This window comes from Solenopsis invicta, chromosome 7 (assembly GCF_016802725.1).
Source record: "Solenopsis invicta isolate M01_SB chromosome 7, UNIL_Sinv_3.0, whole genome shotgun sequence".
NCBI classification, from domain to species: domain Eukaryota; kingdom Metazoa; phylum Arthropoda; class Insecta; order Hymenoptera; family Formicidae; genus Solenopsis; species Solenopsis invicta.
The window spans coordinates 9,895,572-9,916,928 of record NC_052670.1 but is presented as its reverse complement, the minus strand read 5'-3'; the positions used below and the strand labels follow the sequence as shown (position 1 = coordinate 9,916,928).

At 34.5% G+C, this 21,357-nt stretch overlaps 2 protein-coding genes across 4 annotated transcripts in view; one reads left to right on the top strand and one right to left on the bottom strand.

Annotated features, from left to right (window-relative positions):
• The window catches only part of LOC105200052 (protein Wnt-6), a 125,780-nt gene that overhangs the window by 97,462 nt on the left and 6,961 nt on the right, over positions 1-21,357 (bottom strand). The window contains exons 1-3 of one of the 2 annotated variants that reach the window (XM_039452033.1): positions 17,281-17,408; positions 16,537-16,803; positions 6,375-6,390 (exon numbers count right to left, since the gene is read on the bottom strand). In XM_039452033.1, coding sequence (XP_039307967.1) covers positions 6,375-6,390; positions 16,537-16,675 — 155 coding nt within the window. In that variant the 5' untranslated portion in view covers positions 16,676-16,803; positions 17,281-17,408. Of the gene's footprint in view, positions 1-6,374; positions 6,391-16,536; positions 16,804-17,280; positions 17,409-21,357 lie in introns of those variants that run through there. The other variant, XM_026138656.2, reaches the window with a different exon arrangement.
• Positions 955-21,357, top strand: part of LOC105200050 (neither inactivation nor afterpotential protein C) — a 30,453-nt gene continuing 10,050 nt past the window's right edge. The window contains exons 1-11 of one of the 2 annotated variants that reach the window (XM_011167420.3): positions 955-1,288; positions 6,732-6,988; positions 7,142-7,323; positions 10,790-10,894; positions 17,124-17,515; positions 17,610-17,700; positions 18,039-18,134; positions 18,214-18,399; positions 19,611-19,799; positions 20,011-20,210; positions 20,898-21,238. In XM_011167420.3, coding sequence (XP_011165722.1) covers positions 6,763-6,988; positions 7,142-7,323; positions 10,790-10,894; positions 17,124-17,515; positions 17,610-17,700; positions 18,039-18,134; positions 18,214-18,399; positions 19,611-19,799; positions 20,011-20,210; positions 20,898-21,238 — 2,008 coding nt within the window. In that variant the 5' untranslated portion in view covers positions 955-1,288; positions 6,732-6,762. Of the gene's footprint in view, positions 1,289-6,731; positions 6,989-7,141; positions 7,324-9,287; positions 9,828-10,789; positions 10,895-17,123; positions 17,516-17,609; positions 17,701-18,038; positions 18,135-18,213; positions 18,400-19,610; positions 19,800-20,010; positions 20,211-20,897; positions 21,239-21,357 lie in introns of those variants that run through there. The other variant, XM_026138654.2, reaches the window with a different exon arrangement.

Here is a 21,357-nt window from a genome sequence, read left to right as displayed (position 1 = left end):
TGTAAAATTAATAAATGATAATAATAAATAATATATTATTTAATTACAAAAAAATAAATTCAAGCTAATTTGATTTCGGTGTTCTCATCTTTTTATTATTTATTAATTATTTGATCGCTTGAATATTTGATCACTTTTTCGATAAGTTATTAATAAAATAAATATTAATTAATGGTTTCTTATATTTTTAATTACTTTAATTCATAAATTCGATATTTTCGAAAACGATACGATTTAAGAGACTACAACAGATACGCTGTAGGCGACCGGTTTTCTAAATTACACCTTTCACAGCATGTTGCAGAAAAGCTTATAACAAATTAATTTGTTCTTACCGGATGGTTTAACATGTAATAATAGATGACTGAAACATTGAGCTACAATTTCAAACTTTAATTTGCATAATATGCAAATAGCATCAAATGCGAAATATAATAAAAAATAACTTAAGTGGTACACACTTGGCAGCTCTCCCCTATTATCCAAGTATTAAACAGGTATTTCTTTTCACGTGAATATTCTATGAATAAAGATTAAGATGTCTGTGAAAGATAAGCGAAAGCGCTGAAAAGCATTATTGCACGCGGTGAACTTATTATTAAGTATCTCGATCCGAATGAGCAATTTGAAAGACCTGCAAGAGAGATGAGGAATCAAGAGAAAGACAAAAGATCATCCGTGCAGCCCAGACGATTCTCTATAGGATTTAAAACAATCCTTATAACGACAAATAAAAGATAATATTCTAGATTTCTAAGGAAGGAAAATGAAATGGTAAAACGATTGGACGGCAGTCTGGCAAGCAAAATCAATGAGCTAACATCAGACTTGCTTGGAGTTAGATAGCTAATTAAGTCGGCATTATTGGATCATGGAAGCCAAGCATCGCGCTCGCATCCCTCGCATACCGTACGACCGTCATCCCCCCACGAATACGCCGTAGTGCACTCAATCGCGACTGGCACTGTAAGGGTGAACGCCGCGGGGCCTGCGCGACCTACTAGACGCGTTTTAATTAAAGTTGAATTCCGTCGCGCGGGACGACTTGAGGGAGCGACGTCTCTTACATAAGTACAATTTTCGCGTACTATCCTCTTACCGTCACCACGCCTACTGCATCGCCGCGTCGGATGTGAGGACCGTGCAAGAAAAGTCGCGCATACGGGAAAATAACAAAGTCGAAGAGTGGCGGGTGCAACGGCAAAGAATAAGTGCGGAGAGTATAATCGCTACTTGGAAAAATAAAATGTGTCGCGATTGAGCTTAGCTGGGCTTACAACACGTGCAGGTAATCATTTCTCTTCTTTCTATTCTAGCGATAAAAAAAAGAATTATTTAATTACGACGATTTGGTAAAGGTTGAAAGCTTGAGCTTAATCTGCAGCGTATTGTTCTCTTATCACTTCAATTCACAAGATTTTTTACAAAGATTATTTTTATTTAATATTAAAACATAAATAAAGTAAATATATTGTAGTTTCTACTCTGTAAGATATCTCAGCCAAATAAAGCCCATCTAATTAATTTTATTTTTTTAAAAACTTTATAAACATATATTTAAATAAATTAAAATAATAAATAATGTAATTAATAAGGATAAAAAAAAATAATTAATAATTAATCAAAAATAAATTAAAAATAACAAAGAAATTAAACATTATCTTCTAAAACAATTTTAAAAAGATAATTAATCACAAAAAATAAAATCTCTTAGGGCTTCCTCTACTGTTAAATATCACAATTATCTTTAAATTCTTGTCTTTGAAATTTCTCTCTTAAATTAATCTTTTAATGGTTGAAAATCTTGGGGCAATTTTAGCTTTTCAAAAGTGTTAGCGGTATTAAAAATGTTATCCTGTAGTGCACATAATAATAGTAGCTATAACAATAATCATATAAACGGACCTTATTTATGGAATACATTGTTTCTAAAAAATATACTTTATTTCAAAATATACTTATACCAAAAAATCGATAAAAACTTGTTATTTTCTATAGTTAAGAAATTAAATAAAAAGTAATTTTACAATATGTTATAACGAACCATAAAATAATGTATGCTCCTTGAACTCTCTTTGCTGCGAATTTTTATAAAAATGACTCATATATCCACTTCATCACTAATTTTTGTTGCATTAAACAGACACGTTACTGCCAATTTTTCCCAGCTCTTCTTTATTTTTACTTTCTACGATCTTTTAAGCATATACTCTAAGCGTAAGGTACATTTTTAAATGGTGAACTCAAAAGTGGGCTTTACTTTGTACTGAGCCCTATAACTTCATTCTTTAAATGTACAAAAAGCAAATATTTGAATGAACAAAGAGAGTAAAATAAAAAGTATAACATCGTTCGCAAAATGTTTTACATTCTATAGCGTGTTTTTGAAAAATTATTGAAACAAAATTGCCGTATTTTGCAACAAAAATGGTAAGAAAAAGATCATCCGTACAACTTTTATGTGACGATACACAAAGTACTCATTTCCCGTTTACAGATATTTCATGACAGATGTTGTTTCGAAGCGAAGCAAAAAAAAATCCATCGTATTCGCATCGACATTGTTAAAACGAATGAGCGAAGCAGAGGAGAAAAAACCGAAGAAAGGCCGAGACAGAGCCTCACGCGGCTCGCGCGAACCCAAAAAGTACACCGAGAGGTTAAATGTTACATGAGCTTCGGCGAAGAGAAGACCAAGCGCGACCGGGTTCCCGGTATCAATTAGCCCGTTGACGGAAATAGCGTACGTAGTCGCCACGATTTTTCGAGACACGAGAACGCGAGACCTGCGACACTTCAGGCTCAGAATCTACGAACAGGTCGACACTTTATCTGCCGAAAGCATCGGTCGCGCGAAGTGTCTATAAAAGGGACAAGGCGCAAAGCAAGAAAGGACCGCGTAAGGCGGCGTCCCCGCCTTCGAGAGATCGATACGCCGTTTCTATACGCGCCGCGAGTAGTTCGAGCCAACATGCGAAAAGACTTGACCCGTGCGCGGCGGTCGCTTCTTTGCGAATGCCTGCGTCGAAAATGAGAAGCGGAGTTTTACACGGGAAGAATTTTTAGTAAAACGAAGAAAAGGAGATCTGTGAAAAATAAAACAAAAGGGCCAACTCGCGCTAAGCTCGCACAATGCCGCTATATACCTCAAAGAATTGCCACGTCACTCAAGCGAGCAGTGATTTACCATATCCAAGATCCATTATGAAACTATAAGCGAAAGCTCCCTGGGTATTCCACGATGGTAATAATCGGTCGCCGAGGGAAAGAGGAGGGAATAAACGATTAACGTTGCTACGCCGCGCCGTCTGTAAGTGCACGCCGCGGTTCTTGCACGGGGGCACCGGGAGAGAAGCGAGCGAGCCACTTGTCAGCGGTTCACCAGCGGTGCTTTCCAACAACGGGAGGAGTGCCGAACCCTTTTCAACTGGTCCCCGAGTCCGGTCGGATCCGACGACGCTCGTTTTCGGTCCCCTGTGTCCCCCTCCCCCACCTCTTTTTTCTTTCTGCCACTCTACTACCGTTGCCGTTTCTTCCCAGGGATTCGCGGTGCTAACATTCCGCTGTGGCAGGCGACCGTCCTCCCCGGCCCGAACAGATATCAACTTTCCCACAGCTGGCTTTTTGGAGAAGCGAATGTACGATTTCGCAGAAACGCAGAAATGAATGTCGGGAAGCCTATTGATCCCTATACGTTGCATGTGCGTCAATTGATCACCTTGTGGGAAATGCAAATGGAGGTTGCAACAGATCAGCGATTGCCCCGCGGCAATTGCACCTTCCTGTTACCTTGCGTGTATATCGATACGCACCAATCGATCGTTACTCAACACGGTTGTGCGTTTAGATTCAATTTCTGGAATGCTATGGATATTGAGTGTGGCCTCACCAATTGCCATCATCTTTGAAAAAAAACCGCGTATAATCAGCACTGTGGTAATGCCTTCTTATTCTTAGCAACGACGACGCTGGAAGTTTACAAAGAATCGAGAACAGCATTTATCTAATGATAGTAATAATAAGTCTTTTCAAGGAGCAGCGATTATTCAAATCGGTTTTCCGTGAAGTAACGTAAACGGGAGAATGAGGTTTCTCAATTTCTGAGAAAAGAGCCGAGTCAGAAAAGATCCGAGAGAGATTGCGAACTCATCCCTATTAACACATACCTCGCAATGGTTCCTCGTACATATCGCGCGAAACTTTCTCACAAACGCGCGCGCGTTTCGTTGTCCCGCAGTTCTTCCTTCCTTTTAAAGAGCGCGGGCTCGAGTTTACTTCGCTTGTTTAATACGCAGAAGAGGACGACGAGCGCCGAAGAGAGCGAAAAGGAGCGGAGCGGAGCGGCGGGAAGACCGGTGACGGACCGAGTGACGCGGAAAACTTTTTTCTGAAATCACAGGATACCACGTCCACGTTCACCTCCTTCTTTCCTTCTTCGTTGTCTCGCGGCGTGCAGTCGGGCATCAATAATTTAGCGCCCCACCGTATCAATAAACTTGCACCGGCATCGGTGCAAAGCGAAAAGAAAGGCGACGCAGGACCAATCCAGGACGAAGAGGGAAGGTGCAAAGGCAGAGAGACAGAGGCAGGAAGAGGAATCCTGGAGGGCGCCGGGAGTAACAGCGGAAAGGAGGAGGAGGAGGAGGAGGAGGAGAAGGAGAGGATGGAGGATGGTGGATGGAACTGTGAACATTCTCCGGATCGGAGAGTGGCTTTTCTTACGGTCGTTCACATATAGTCAGTGACGCGCCGTCCTCTCGCTCGAGTCGCTCTCCTTTCCTCCGACTCGATTACAAGCGACAAGAAGCGGCATTACACGGGACACGCCGTGCCGACAAATCGACAGATTATGCCGGACGGGCGCCGACCTACCGGGAATAAATGAATTGGCTAACGATGTGACGCTCCTCTCTTTTCTCGCCCTGCGTACTCGACGGTTCCCTTGCCGGCCTGCGCGTAGCTAGGGATTTACACGAGTTCGCGGAGATACGAAGATACGTGTCAAGGAAACAGTAGATTAATTTTTTACAGGAACTCCGAGGTGCAACGCTTAATTCGCGATAATGAACAAAGTACTTAATTTAACTCTCACTGCATAATTGCGTCTTTGAAGATGTACAATCATAAAAAAAAAAATGAAGATCATACAAAAAGATCTTACGAAACGCATTCTTTTATATTAGAAAGTTTAACTGGAACTTTTGAGGAAGAAAATTAGAAAGAAAGAATAAGAATTTATCTCCTCATTTGTAAAATCTTGATTAGTTGCTAGTTTTCTTTATAGTATTTGAAACCGAATAATCCAATTAGAGACGCTTTCGTGAAGCTTACCAACTGCGCCCTTAAGAACCGAGAAAAGAGAAATGAAAACAATCGCGGTAATTCATAAATGGATTATACTAACCATAAGCTAAGAGAAAACATCTAAAATTATGTTAGGAAGAAATAACTCTCGGTTGGCTATTTACTATTCCAGATTCTTACTCTCTCAGATTTTTATGTATACAAAAAATATTTACTATGTGATTTGCTGTCACACGTTCAAAATGTTTTTACATAAACCGTGATATACATGCAAGCGATAAATATCCATTCTATACAACATTTTTGTCGTTCTACAAGCTTAATACTTATCCTGGTAAAAATTTCTGATAGAAAACAGTAGAAAACGATCACGTTTATGAATTCAGGAATCGAAGACCAACGATAAGATTTCTTTTATTGAATTCCATCTCTTTTTTTTTACCAGGGTAGATATGTCCAAGGAGAACAAATAATGATAAGTTTATGAATTAGTTTGGCACAGTTGTTCTTAGAACAAGCGCCTATATCGTATTTAATAATATTGTAATTTTATTGGCATAAAAATAATAAATTTAACGCGTCTCATAATTATCCATTGTCATGAGAATTGAAAAAAATAATTTTTATTCGGGGAAAGATTCTAACGCGTCTTAAATTTGTTTGCGTAGGAAGAATTTGATTAAATCTCAGTGTGTAAGCTTTGTATAATTCGATTAAAATGTACGATCGATAAACAGACAGGGACGTGAATCAAGTTCGTGGCCAACGACGCCTTTCTGATTCTTTCTTCGCCCTATCTTCCTTCAGCAACGCCCGCCGAAGCTTTCAGGAAGCAAGCTACTAATTAGCGATTACCACTCGTTCACGGGGCACTCGAGAGAGAATATAATTAGCACTCACCTTTGTAAGCTAAGGAAGAGAGGAGGCTGCTTAAACACTCAACCGACCCAATCTTGACGTCTCTTAAAATATTCCAAGGCATTCGGAAAGTCATCCTCGATTCCATGACTTGATCACAAGGAGATATCGATCGTGATTTCTTTTTTAAGATTTGAAGAGATCTTTCTTACCAGCAGTATAAGTTCTCTGAAAAAAAGCAATATATAAATTCATATGATACAACATGAAAACTGTATATGTTAATAAAATAATTCATAGAAGCTTTAGTATAATATTATTTCTGTTATAATTTTTACTAAACAATACTGTTTATTCTGGGCTAAAATTAATGCATTTAATTATTCAATTAGTCCACAAAATTTAAAATATTTTATTTACTTCTAAGAAATTTATATAATATAATGTAAAATTTTTTTGATCCATTCAAATTGCATAAAAATTATCACTCATTGAATACTTTATTTTGCATGTGCTTGTTTTAATTATTAAATGATTTATGTATATAAATATTTCGATTTCTGTTCTAGCATACTTCAGGCGATAGACGCTGCCTAAAAAATGAACGATTTCGGTTACGGAAAACAGGGAAGAAGTAGCAACTGGCACGATAACGTTCAAAATGAACAAAAAGAAATGGAAAATCGAGATAAAAATCAGGACATAGGATCTGTGACTCTTAAACGATTGGATAGCATTCAGGATCCAGGAAAAAGATACTCTCTACAAGACTGCATTGGTAGCGGTATATGCGGCAATGTTTACGAAGGGATTGATCGGCAAGCTGGTACGCAACAAAAGTATATACCTACATTCATATAGACAAATATAAAGCCATAAAAAAATGTAAATCGTAAAATATAAATACAGCAACACAGCAAAATTGCCACAATAAAGAGTGATCATGCGCAGAGATAAATACGAATCAATTATGTTTTAGGAAATAAGAAGGTTGCCATTAAGATTCAAAAGCTCACGCCTGAAACGCAATCCCTAATTGTGGAGGAGTATCGTATTCTTCGTGATTTTGCCGGTCATCCAAATCTGCCGGAATTCTACGGAATATATCGCAAACGATCAGCAAAGAAATCCGAATACGATGAAATGTGGTTCGTCATGGAGGTAAGCCGTAGATAATAGAATTATAAACATAATTATATAAAGAGATATAAAAATTCATGATTACATAAAGTACAAATGGAAACATAATTCATATGATGTAGTCACTCTAACATGATGTTCCAAATTTAATTGCACAAATCAACACTGCAATTTTCACAATTTGCATATTGAGAAAAAAAATTGTTAACTTGACTAAATTTAACTTGATTGAATTTCTTCAGTTCAAATATTTATTTATTCACAAAACACAAATAAAATATATGTAATTAAGTTAAATACATAATTGCTTAAACTGAAGCGCAAGAATTTTATTTAAGTCAAATACATAAATACTTGAACTGAAAAAATTTAATCAAGTTAAAAAATTAGTCAAAACGATATTTTTTTCAGCGCATACTTTTTTATTATTTTTTTAATAAAAAAGATAAATTGAATAAAAGCTCGCGGTATTAAAAGATAAAAGAAATTATCGCGCTGCCTTCTAATTCCTCTTATCGTACTTTTTCTTTTGATTATTTTTATCTCGTTTTTGTATTAAAATAATTTCATAAATCTCGTAAAATAAAAATAGAATCGATGAATATTTATTTCATTTTCTTTAATTTCACCAAAAATTGATTCTTTTAATACACTAATGTCCATATATTTTTGAGATACAAACAAAGAGCGATTCAACATCTTGAACGGACATTTATAGGTTCGATCGATTCGAAGACGTGTTATTATTAATGCAATTATTTATATAGCAATTTATGCACCGAAGGTCAGAATCGCAGCAAAGTTCCTTATTGATGCCGCGTAATATATCCGCGTTTCCTTTAAAGTTGTAATTTTTTCAACAAGAGAAAGACAGAAGGAAAAGAAAAAGAGAACATGGGACAGAGATGCAGAACGATGAAGAGAAGGAGAGAGAGAGAGAGGGGGGAAGGAGAGAGAGAGAGAGAGGGTTGCCATGTATACCCGTGCTCAGAACCCAGAGGCAATTTCAAGCATTTGAGACCGTCGAATACAAGGATAATTTACGACATACGCGCCCCCATTAAACAATCATTAAACTCGTTCGTGTACCCAGGTGAGGCTCGGCACGTCGCGACTCTAATTTACGGACGGACCTCCGCGATGTGTGCCCAAAACATTATTACTTATCTCGGATAAAGCGACGTATAGAGTTGACGTAATACGTGCACTCAAAAATCCGCCAAATTGTCTCAAGAATCAAGATCTTTTCAGTCATGCCTTTATCGTTCGAAACCCATCACTGCATAGCAGTTTCTTAAAGGAAACGTTTAAATAACTTTCTAAATATGATATATAAGCACTGAGACACTTTCTTTTACATTGAGTAAAAGATACTTAAAAATTTATTCGTGAGAAATTTAGAAATTTAATACACTGAAATAAATCTTTATTTAAATATGGCAAAATAAAATGTTATTTCTATTAAATCGATTAATGAGAAAAATAAATTATTTTTCATAGGAATAGATTTTGTCATCACACACACAATCAAATTCTTTATAATCAATAAATGTCAAAGGAAACACCACAAGTAACATTTACTTGCTAATATTTCAACGTTTTTTCTCAATGTATTAACTAGAAAATTTCTTATGTTACCTCATGTAAGATTTGTAAAAAGATAGTAAAATTAATTTTTTTTAGAAAAATAAGAATTATAAATGTACACGAAAGAAGATATTATTCTACATCAATTCAAGTTTCTTTATTAATCAGATTTAATTTAATAAAAAAAAAGAAGAGGCGAAATATACCATCTTTTTGCAATAGTTTTTAATAGTTTAATTTACGAAAAAAATCTATTTAAGAGCATTAATTTAAGAGCATATTCGGAAATTTAGAAAGTATTTAATTACGCATTTAGTCACACACACACACACACACACACATACACACACAATCTCAATTAATCTATAATTATGATCTATATAATTTATACTTATTGATATTTTTTTCACCTTTTTTTGCTCACGAGCAAAACTTTTTACATTTTTAACTTCGACCACCCACATTCTCGATCAATCTCCCTTCCTCGCGTCTCGCACGGATTCAAAGGCGACGCGTGAACACGCCGAAAACGACGAAATCCGCCTGAATCTCACGATTCACTTCGGCAACTCGCGTGCGAGGCTCGCAGACGGGCTAAGTACCCGCAACGAAGAAACGTAATGAGTCGCCGGTCGCTACGTTAAGCTCGCTGATTGCTCGTTGCCGGAGATTACAAGCAATAAAGGCACAACGGACCATGGAGGTTGGTGTATAGCGGTAGAAAGAAGACGCATCTCGTCGGTGGTACAGCACGGACCGAATAGCAGTTTTGTAAGTCAATCGGCTTTAAGTCGGCTCAGGCAGAAACGAGCGCCGAGATCTCGAAGAGAAAGAAGAGAGAGAAAGAGTCACGCAACGACAATGTGGCAAGGATTTATCGCCGGTGATATTTCATATCGAGCGAGTTTTATTGGCGCGAACGAAAAGCCTCGCCCTTGGTAAGATCTCTCGCGACTCTACTGCGAGTAAAATCGAAGAAAGGCGTCCTTCATCGTCACATCGTATACGAGTAGGATATTATTCGCAATTTAACTTTAGCAGAACCGAACACGGAACCGCATTAAGACATCTGAATTGCGTATAACGTTCCAGCGAGCATTTTATACAAACATCATCGTTCTTTTATTAATCCTTTCGCTCGTTCGATTCGACCTATTGTAACGTTTCGTTTCGTTATACAAATATAATTTTGCGCAAGGAAACTTGAAAAAAATGAGCGCGAGGTTTGAAAAAATGTGTATTAAAGCCGTGAAAGAGAAGGGTGAATCTATGTTACGATCCGCGATTCATACGAGATAATCTAAGGTAATATGAAGCGTTGAATCACGTTTACTCATAATTACCACACGTTTCGTGTAATTGTAGACGTATGCGCGAAGTTTATTACACTTTTTGATTGTAAGTTCTGCAGACGCTTTATTTCTGAAGAAATGGATTACGAGAACTTTTCTGCCTAAATTAACTTTTGTATCGAATAAAAAATTGTTCAGAAATTGTTACAAGTTTTATACAAATTTTGGCAAATTTAGGTACATTACAAAAGAAAGAAAAGAATTAGTATAATTACTCTCAAAGATACTGTAACCAAGGGCTTGCAGAAGCACGAGCACACTCGTGAAACTTAATTCTAATCCCATCCACAAATGACTTCCGCAATTAGAATGGCATTTCAATTAACATATATCAATCTCATGTCATACAATTACATCGTGCATAAAAAGATTAACAAGTATCACATAATAATGTACCATCATATAAGCAGTGAATCGTTCATAACATTTAAAACAAGTTTAAGCTCGAATTCGATTAATGAACGCAATTTTGCTGTTAATTCTTTTCATCTAAAATAACTTGTATTTATTTTTATAATTAACTAATAACGTGATATTATATACTATAGCTCTGCGAGGGTGGAACAGTCATGGATCTCGTTCACGGGATGGTCGCGAGTAACAAAAGAATACGAGAGGAACATATCGCCTTCATCTTAAGGGAAGTGATCAAAGTGAGTCTTTTGTTACGTGTTATATGTATACTTTCTACATAAAGTATATCAACATCATTGAATCGTATGTCATAATATTTTCTTACGATATAATTTTCTTCGATTTTGTATTACACATTACTATTTTGCGATGCAAAACTCATGTAAAAGACTTGCTCATAGACGATATATTTATAAATTGAGTAACTCGAGATAGTTATCAAAACATCTTTCGGGAAAACATAATATACAAAAAACTCAGACACACAAAAAATTAAAAAAAAAATTAATTAATCAAGATGAATAACCGGAATATCTTAGGTAAGAAACACGTCTTACGTAAGACGTAAGATTAATAATAAATCAAGGATCTTATAACGTGAAAATATCTGATTGACCGAAAACGGGTGAGTCTGACTAAGGTAATTAGTTTTTGCTCGAGTATGAGGAGGTATATGGCGTCGGGTAGCCGAGAAAGGTGGCCGTTGCAGAATGTCCAGCAAAATTGTGCCGCAATCTACCCCTCACCATACCCCTCCCTACCCCTCGCCATTCTGTTTCCTTCCTCCCTTTCTTGATACAGAGCGTAATAAATATTGCTTGCATGACAGAGCGCACCGGTGAACCGACAGAAATGATAATAGTAGGTGTATAGCCATGGCAATAGTCGCGTTATTACGATATAATTATGCTCAATGGTATGTCCCGACGATGCTTTTATCTTGCGGCAGATTATCCCTCTGATTACAGAAGATGCATTGGCGCCGAAGTATATTGCTGTGCAATTACAAGACACAGAAAAACCAGAGTATTTCACGACTTTGTAAAAATACGACTTACAATTATGATAACTATGCGATAAATGACTAAAATTTAAAAAAGGGAAAGGAAATTGCAAAATTATTAATGGAAATAAAAATTCATGCAACAATTACACACAAATAATTATAAGATAACTATGTGATTACACACACTCACACAATAGAATTAAAGTATTTGATCAAATTCGCGGATTTTACGATATTTCAGTTTTACATTTATTTAATTTTTTCTTAATTTATATATTTTTAATTTTTTTTCAAAAATCAGAATTAAATATTTATATTTTACTGTAAAAATAAAATAATTAGTTCAAGATTTTTATCAAAAATGCCACGATACTATCGTCGCACAGCTATACAAATAAATAATTAACTTAATAAAAAAATAAAAGTACAAATACTTATTCTTTTTTCAGTACAAATATTTTTTTTTTTTTGTTTTGATCATTAACATTAATGAGCAATACAGTTAATGTCGCGCCGTGATAAATTTAAACCGTCGCATTAATTAAATATTATCCTTATTTACGACAATCATAAAACGTAAGCTGTGCCGTTAATTTTTCCACAAGTTACGAAAAAGAAAAAAGTAAGAACTGATGGTGGTGGATGACGAAACAAGCCGAAAACGGGATGACGCAAATAAAGCACAAACTTCGAGATTCGAATAACACTCGACTAAAGGAAACACAAAAGCACAAGAGAGAAAAAACTATAAAAGGTGAAGGAGGAATAGGATACGAAGAGCTAAACACCATTCCGTTTCATAAATTACTATGGTTTTGCTTAATAGTTAATGGTTACGGAAAACGGATTCGCTTATTTACAATGATACTACCTTCCATGATTCCGGTTTCTCCTAGGAGGTCGGATAATTGGTGAGGATATCGTGATCATTTCTCAGCGAACTTAAGAAGCCACATGTATATATGGCAAGAAAAATAAAGACGAGAATCGAAAAAAGCGAATGACCGATGCACGCCACAGGATGGAACTTAAGTGACCATGTCCGCTTTGATTCGTGTGTCACTGATTTTTTTCTTGCTCATTATATTTCTATATTCAATTATTTTTTATTTATTGTCATTTATATACGCGCGAAATTTAACGAAGATTAACGTTAATTGCAATAAAGACGTCAGTCCTTCAATCGCTTCAAAAAAATTAAAGTATTTAAACTAAAGAATAAAGTAACTCAATAATATTCTATGTAACTAACAAGATAATATAATTTATTTAAATATTTTTTATTTCATTATGTTATCACTTGAATTAAACGCGTAGCAATCTTATTTAAAAATAGAGAATAAAATAATAACGAAAACGTCAAATTTTATGCACAAAAAATAAATATAAAATAATATAATAATAAATATTTTTAAAATCTGTAATTTGTTCCTGTTTGTTGACATAATACGATAATTTCTTACGATTATCCGTCCAGTAGACAAATTTGTCTATTAGCTATACTTCTATTCTATATCATTATTCAACCGCTACAACATTGTAACTATAACCCAATATAGCGTAAGTGTCACGAGCCGTTAAACGGTAAACGTTAAAAATATATTATTACTGTCGTGTATTCCGTGCACCGGTACAAGATAAACGGGTAGTGATACAGGATCGACGATTATATTACAGCACCGTTTCCAACACAGAAATTTTATTCTGGCTTACATTAAAAAAATTTTATACATTAATGGAAAATGCGTTTAATTCAAATTGATTATTCGTTTATATATATGCAAGCTAAAATAAATTGACGAGCGTCAATTTACAGTTAACGCTATTGTAACACGTTTTAGAAATTGATGTTAATAGTTTAATATATTTAACAGGAACAAGTGCAATATAGGTAATAATTATTAAGTTCTGAAAGAACATCATACAAAATAAAAAAGAGAAAGAGAAAAGAAATATTATTAATATGGAAAATTTTTAATTGTAAAAGAAATGAGATATATTTAATAAACAATGAAATTAATTAAAGCCTACTATATTGTCAAATATTAATAAAAAATCATTATTCTATTTTAAAATTGAACTGTTATTTAATTTAAAGTCCGTTTTCCGCGTTTTCGACTGGTTAAGCCTATTTATTTAATATTCATTTAAATATTTAATTAATATAACTATAATAATTGCATAAGTGATTAATTAATATAAATATTTATTAAATTTGTCAAAAAATCATGTTACGTTCTAACGTAATTAAAATCCGGAAGGCGTATTTTAATATTACACGTAAACGTAAATATACAGACATTCCTTCCGAATCTAAAATTTAGAATAATAATTATTACTATCGAAAGAACGCGTCGTGTAATATTATCACTGACGAAGATTTTAACTTTTTCATATAATGAGAAGAAGATATTTCTCTCGAAATCCACTTCTTCCCTCATAAGTTCACCGAGGAAGCGCGGCGAAAGGGCACGACATGTAATGGGCCCAGCATTCTTTCTCTCGCGAGTGGCTCATGGCTCACGGCGATAATATTTACGATGCAAGCAGTTTGTCACTAAATCATTATGTGGGTCTACCTTTCGGGTATGCCCCATGCACGCACAATCCGATGCCCTTCGCCACCGGGTCCAGCACTCGCCGCCTTTTCTCCTTGCCCCCCTCTCCCCCGAATTGCCCATGCCGTTCCTTCTCCACCTTGGAAACTGCACACGCAACCCTCCCGTCTCCCTCTTTCTTTTTCCTCCTCCCGTTCTCCCCTTTATACTCTTTCCTCGCAGATACGTGTTCCATGGGCCCGGTAGCGATTCGTCCACGGTCACTCGTGCGGTAAATCAGACCACGCTGACGTTTAATGCCGGCAAATTACACGCGAAATAAATGCCCGCGAAGAGAAGTGCGCAGCGAGCGCAGTGCTCGAAACAGAAACACAAAGAGAGCACGGGAAACGGATAAAGAACGAGAGACGAATGGAGACTACCAGTATGCTTCTTCTGCGCGATCGTTATATCCCGTTTAATCTTTATCCGCCAATTAACAATTCGTTCGTCCCCTGAGAGCTCCCTCCTTACCCTTGTAACTATTTCTTGTGTTTCCGGTCAACGAACATTCATTAGCGACATTTTCTATTCTTTTCCTTCTTTCTTACTTCAAATGTACTATCCAGTGAAATGTGAATTTCATACAAATAACAATTTGTCAGAGATCCGCTTGAAAAAAATAATAATGTTATCAGATTAACTCAGATTTATTATTTTTGGTCTGATATTGAAACCAATAAATTTAAGACAAAAATAATTGTAATGTTTCTCGACTGATTGAAACTAGTTAAAAAAAGATTTGCTGCACTGAGAAAAAAAATTGGTTGAAAAACTAAAATATTTAGTCCGATACGCACGACTAAATATTGAGTTGATTAATTAATTCTTAGTTAAAAAATTGGAATGATTAATATAAATAAACGATATCTTTTTTCGTGCAACTAAATAATTGTTGAATCAACCCAATTTTTAGCTGTGCGTATCGGACTAAATATTTTAGTTTTTTAACCAATTTTTTTTCTCAGTGTGAATATAAATAAAAATGTATTAAAAACAAGATGGAGATCTGCGAGACATGAAAGAACAATTTCATGTTTATAATGAATAACTTCGCAAGGTAGCTTAGCTTGAGCTTCGAAATGTGGCTTTGAAGAGGCTTGCTGATGAACCAGGTATTAATGATTTCATGCCCATGCCACGTTGAAACTGCTCACTGACCCGCGCTTGTTACGCGCTGTGAGCACGGCCGGCTGCAAATTATAGATTGTTCAATTTGCAGTAAATCTATAAAGACGATTCTCGAGAGACGCTGAAGGTGCCGAGTTGCCAACTTCTCTTCCGCATCGCCATACCTCGAAGATATTACATACGTGTTGTTCTTAAATGTCTGCGATCTCAAAATATTGCACAAAATGCCATTATAACATTTACTTTTTAGCATTTTGCAGTTATCAATTAAAAAAAATCTAATTAAAATCGTCAAATGTTTTCTCTATTAGAGGAAGAACAGCAATCATGGAATATCATGATATCTCATATAATTCGCGTTAAATTGTAAGAGTAATTAAAATTACTTCAATAGTCTATTTAGACGTTATAAAATAATTAATAGTGTTTTTATGAAAGCTGAATTTCAGTTTGTAGGTAACAGAAATGTTTCCAGGTAAATACTCTTTACGTAATTTTAAGAACCATATTACATATTAATTTTTTAATTTTAGTCTCTTGAAGACTACCTCAAATATGAATTTCAATTAATATTATTAAATTTAATTTATGTCGTAATGTGAATTCGGTAAATAAAATCATGTTATATGTTGTGGGCTGTGGTTGTGGAATATATCTCTCTTGCAACTTTATAATCTCATTGTAGACATTGTATAATGTTTATTAGACGCAAAGAAATTATTTTAAAGTTTTAAGTTTCATTTAAAAAATTTGTTAAGCTAAAGATTACTTTTAAAAAATATTTTTAATAAAATAGATTTTATAGTATGCTGGTAAAACCTTGTTTTGTAACACTTATTTGTGTGTAAAATCAATAAAAAAATCACAAGTCATGTTCTTATTTCATAAATAAAAGTACCTTTCATAATGTTAACTGTTAATAATCCACTCCCCTGCTATTCTACAAACGCATTCTTTTTCCTCGTCAGGAAATTGTAAATTACGTTCGTTCTATATACCCGATGAATTTCTACCTACAGGGTGATTGATAGAACTCAAGCTAATAAATTAGCGTTAGTTGGAATTCTGTCGCGTTAATATTGTGAAAGAATAAAATGGTATTTCACAACTCTAATGACAAATAATATATAAAAAATAAATAACTAACCGAAAGGTTGATGCGCCGACGCACGATGCCTCCTAGGCCTCCTCCTCCTCTCAGATCCAGGTTGTCGAGTCTCCTTCCGTTGCACTCGCGGAACACTCGCGAATAAAATATTAAACGCCCGTGGACTAATCAAATCCATTAGCCCAGTTACTTTAAACGGCACTCCCGAAACAAACGCGCGACGCGACGAACCGGCTGCGGTTCGTTTATTTTATAATAATTCGGCGACGATATTGGCTTCCTCTCGATTCTCACACCGAGGAATATCTGTAACATACCAGAGATTGGTTAGATGGACGTTATGCACTCTGTACAGGTTGCAAAAATATTACTCGAAACAAATGTTACTCAAAATATTATTCAAAGTATTACAAAAACAAAATGGTATTTCACAATCTCTACTAAATTAATATCTATCATATATAATAAAAAGCTTTCTCCGTAAGGATATAATTTAACTATTAATTGTAATAATCTCTCAACTGTCTTATAATTCTTATCACTAATAATTCCTCGGGCTCATAAAATAAATTTTTGTAAATAACAATACTATAGCCAGATATTACACAATTGTATTTATTTTTCAGGCTTTGATCCATTTGCACGAACACAACATAATCCACAGAGACATCCGTGGCAACAATATTGTTCTAACGAAGGAAGGCGAAGTGAAATTAGTGGATTTTGGACTATCGAGAACGATGACTAACGAACTCGAGAAAAGGCACAGTTACATAGGCTCACCATCCTGGATGGCGCCGGAAATGGTTGGCAGCAAGGATAGCGGAGCCGACAGTGGATACGACAGCCGGGTCGACGTATGGGCGATCGGCATCACGGCGATAGAGCTGGCCGACAGCAAAGCGCCGTTCGAAGACATGCATCCGACTCGCGCGCTCTTCCAGATCGTTCGGAATCCACCGCCGACCCTTTACCGACCCGCCAACTGGTCGAAGAATCTCAATGACTTCATTTCGGAGTACGTGATCCGATAGATACGAAAATCTTTATATTGACGAACGAACACTCACGAATGAAATAAAGTGAAAGTTACGACGGCACACTTGTTTCAGATGCCTCGAAAAAAATCCCGAGAACAGACCGTACATGATGGAAATCATCGAGCATCCCTTTCTGTCAGAGCTACCCGAAAACGATTATCCTGTAATATATTTCAGATTTAAGTAACGTAGATTACGAGTTAGAAAAAGCAAATTATACAAAGTATTATAAAGTGTTGTCAATAATCCCACGGACTACTAAAATCCCTAAATGCATAAATACGGTTTTTTTTATTTTTTAAACTTTGATTGATTAATTGTTAAAGATAATAGAAATTGTAATGATAAATCAAAATTTATTATTTTTAAAAGTAATAAGCTGTAATATCTTTCAATAATTTTTTTATTTTAAACATTTTTGTAACATCTTTTGATAGGTAGCCTCACGATCTGCCTTTTCTTTTTTTATGTACAAATATTCTAATCAATATCGTTCTTCAGTTAACGCAAGAGATCAAAGCGCTGACAATGACTCTATCGGAAAAGAGCAGAAAACTAAGAAAATCCGAATTAATAGTTCGTAAAGGTTTCCTGAAGGTAACGACTAGCGTCAAATACAAACTAAATGAGATGGATTTATAATGTGTTAGAAAAAAAATATTAATTTATTCGATAGACTCGTCAGGATGAACCACCGGAACAAATGCTTACGGAGGATTTAGCGGCATTAGATATCATAACTGAGGATATAATCCTGAATGAACTTCGCGAGAGACTAGAACGAGGTGAATATCACACGTTTATCGGCGACATCTTACTAGTACTCAACCCGAACGAAGAGCACGATATTTATGGTGACCACGTAAGTTCTATGCTAGATCATCGATTTTCTGCGCTTAACAAATATTAATAATTTTCACAAGTTAAAGGGTTACATATCTTCTCGATTTTCAAAAAAGTTTCAAATTTTTTAAATCTCAAATCTTTATAATGTTTAGAATATAAAAAAAAAATGGAAAGTTGCTTAAAAACACAATTATTCACGTAAACTTTCTTTGTCATTTTCGCATTTTTCTCGAAATCATATTTTTCAAAAATCTTAGCGCGATAACTTTAACAATTTTTAATCTTTTTTTAGAAAACAAATTTTCACCTGTATAAAATATAATTTTCTATGATATGTCGGATAATTTTTTTTTTAATTTTTTTATTATAACAATTTTTATAAACATTTAAAGATTAAAAATTTGTCGATAAAATCCAAAAATTTTTTTAATACTATAACTTTTACAAAATTTTTACAAAATATTAAAATCCGGCCCGTTATATCTTAATGACACAATCATTCTAGATTCTCGTAATTTTTTTTTTGTTTATTTTACAGAATTCTAGAATGTTAAGGCTGAAGAGGTGTCTTGCCGGAGAGCTCCAGTAAAAGTTAATTTAAATAAATCAAAACAATTTTAAAAAATTATTTTTTTAGACACTAATAATCAATAAAACATATTTTTTTACAGATATCAAATTTATTGTCCTTTCCAAAAAAATTCCCCAAATTCAGTAATTTTTCGCCGAAGAAGTATGAAACCTCTTAATAGTTATTATTAAAAAGTGGCGTAAATGGCCAAATATTGTACTAACTTCTTTCTCAAAACCAATATTGAATCAATACTAGATCAATACTTTCATGGTTAAAAAATAGTAAACAAAAAAATATTAATATAATAAAAAGTTGATAAAATAAGATTACATTAAAGTACAATAATTATATTATTTGAATCGAAATAGACTATAATGTAATCTATAATTTGTATAAATCAATATAAGCAATATATTTTTATGTTTTAGAATATAATCAAATAATGCAATAAATTACACGCAAAATGCATCTTTATCTTTCAACTTATCTTCAGATTTTGTTTATAATCTCATATGTATATCAAATATTGCTATTCCGCATGTGAAAAAAAGTTTGATTGAAATTAAATTGTTAATCACATGTATTCAATAATAAGATTACAAAGCATGTCATTATAAATTACGCGACAAAAATCTGAACAATTTTATTTGCAGCATCACGCAAAATACCAATCCAAATCGCGATCGGATAATGCTCCTCACATTTATTCCGTGGCGGATAGCGCGTTTCAAAATGTTATGCTTAACGAAGACTCTCAGCACATTTTGTTAGCCGGTGAGAGTAACTCTGGAAAAACAACGAATATGCTGCATCTAATGGAACATCTTATGTTCCTCGGAAAAGTAAGTTTAATACGATAACATATTAATGCCCATTTCCACCAATGTAGATTAACTTTGATCTCAGTTCAACTTACTCCTTATCTTTTTCCAATTCTTAGAACTAAAGATAAAGAGTAAGTTAAACTGAGATCAAAGTTAATCTGCGTTGGTGGAAATAGGCATAAGTATGCAAGCAGAAAAATACGAGGAAATATGTTTACATCTTTTTCAGGGTCTACGTGATACCGGAGCGATAGTACTGCGAGCTATAAAAATTATTCATGCTTTCACGAACGCGGCGACACCGCTAAATGCTAATTCTACCAGATGCATATTGCAAACACAGACGACTTTCGGATCAACCGGTAAAGCATCGGGGGCAATATTCTGGTTATATCAGTTAGAAAAATGGCGCGTTTCAACTCGCGACAGGTAATTTATTTATCGAATAAAATTATTTTTCTTATGACACAACACAGACATACACTGACTTTAAGTTTTTTTAACTACAGATTTCTAATCTTTTAGACATTTTTAGTTAAGAATGGGAAGTAATATGTCGTCGAGTCACCGTTACTTTTGATTTTTTATAATAACAAATTGGTAATTTTTTGACAAGTAACCTGTTACATAATGAGTAAAGTTACAAGTTAGTATATTTTAGTAGTAACGAGTTAAAAGTAATCCCAACCCTGGCCTTACCATTACTATTATGGAAAATTATAACGTCATTACCAAATTATTAAAAAAATATATATAAGTGTATAATGGTAATGAGTAATAGTGTTGCTTATTATAACTCGTTACTTTCCATCCCTGTTTATAGTTTTGTAAAGTACAGCAAATTAAAGTATGGAGCACCAAAGAGTATATCGCATTTTATACTCCAACGTATAACGGGTTATCATTGTACAGGTGTCTGATGCAATGACGAAAATAATCAGTGCTTCTTAATAATTTTTTCGCAATTCAAACAAATAGTAGAATAGTAAAAATAAAAAACCAATTAGAATCTTATCTAATTAATATTAGAAATGATAAAATATAATAAAAAATAATTTAAAAAAATTTTTAACAAAAGTGTATTAACGTATTACAACAAAAAAATATTTTTTTCAGAAATCAATCAAACTTCCACATTTTTTATTACTTTTACGACGGTCTTGAAGCATCAGAAAATTTACAAACGTATTTCCTACCAAGCGGGAGAAAACTTCGATATCTTAGAATAATCGATAAAGGCACTGAAAAGAAACGAGGCTTCAAAGTGAGAAACGATCCGCAAAATAACGCGATCAAACTCAAAGAACTTGAGGAATGTTTCAAGTATATGGACATAGAGGAGCATTGCGAGATCATTTGGAAAATCCTCGCGGCTATACTGATACTCGGGGAGATTCGATTCGTTGAAGGCAATAACGGAGAGGCTGAGTTGGATAATAACGAAATTGCTACAAGAGGTAAAAACTTGAACTCGAAAAGCTCAATTCATCAGTATATTTCATGACAGATTTACTTTATTATATATTAAAAATATGTACTTGTCCATGAGATACAAAAAACTGATTAGACATTTCGA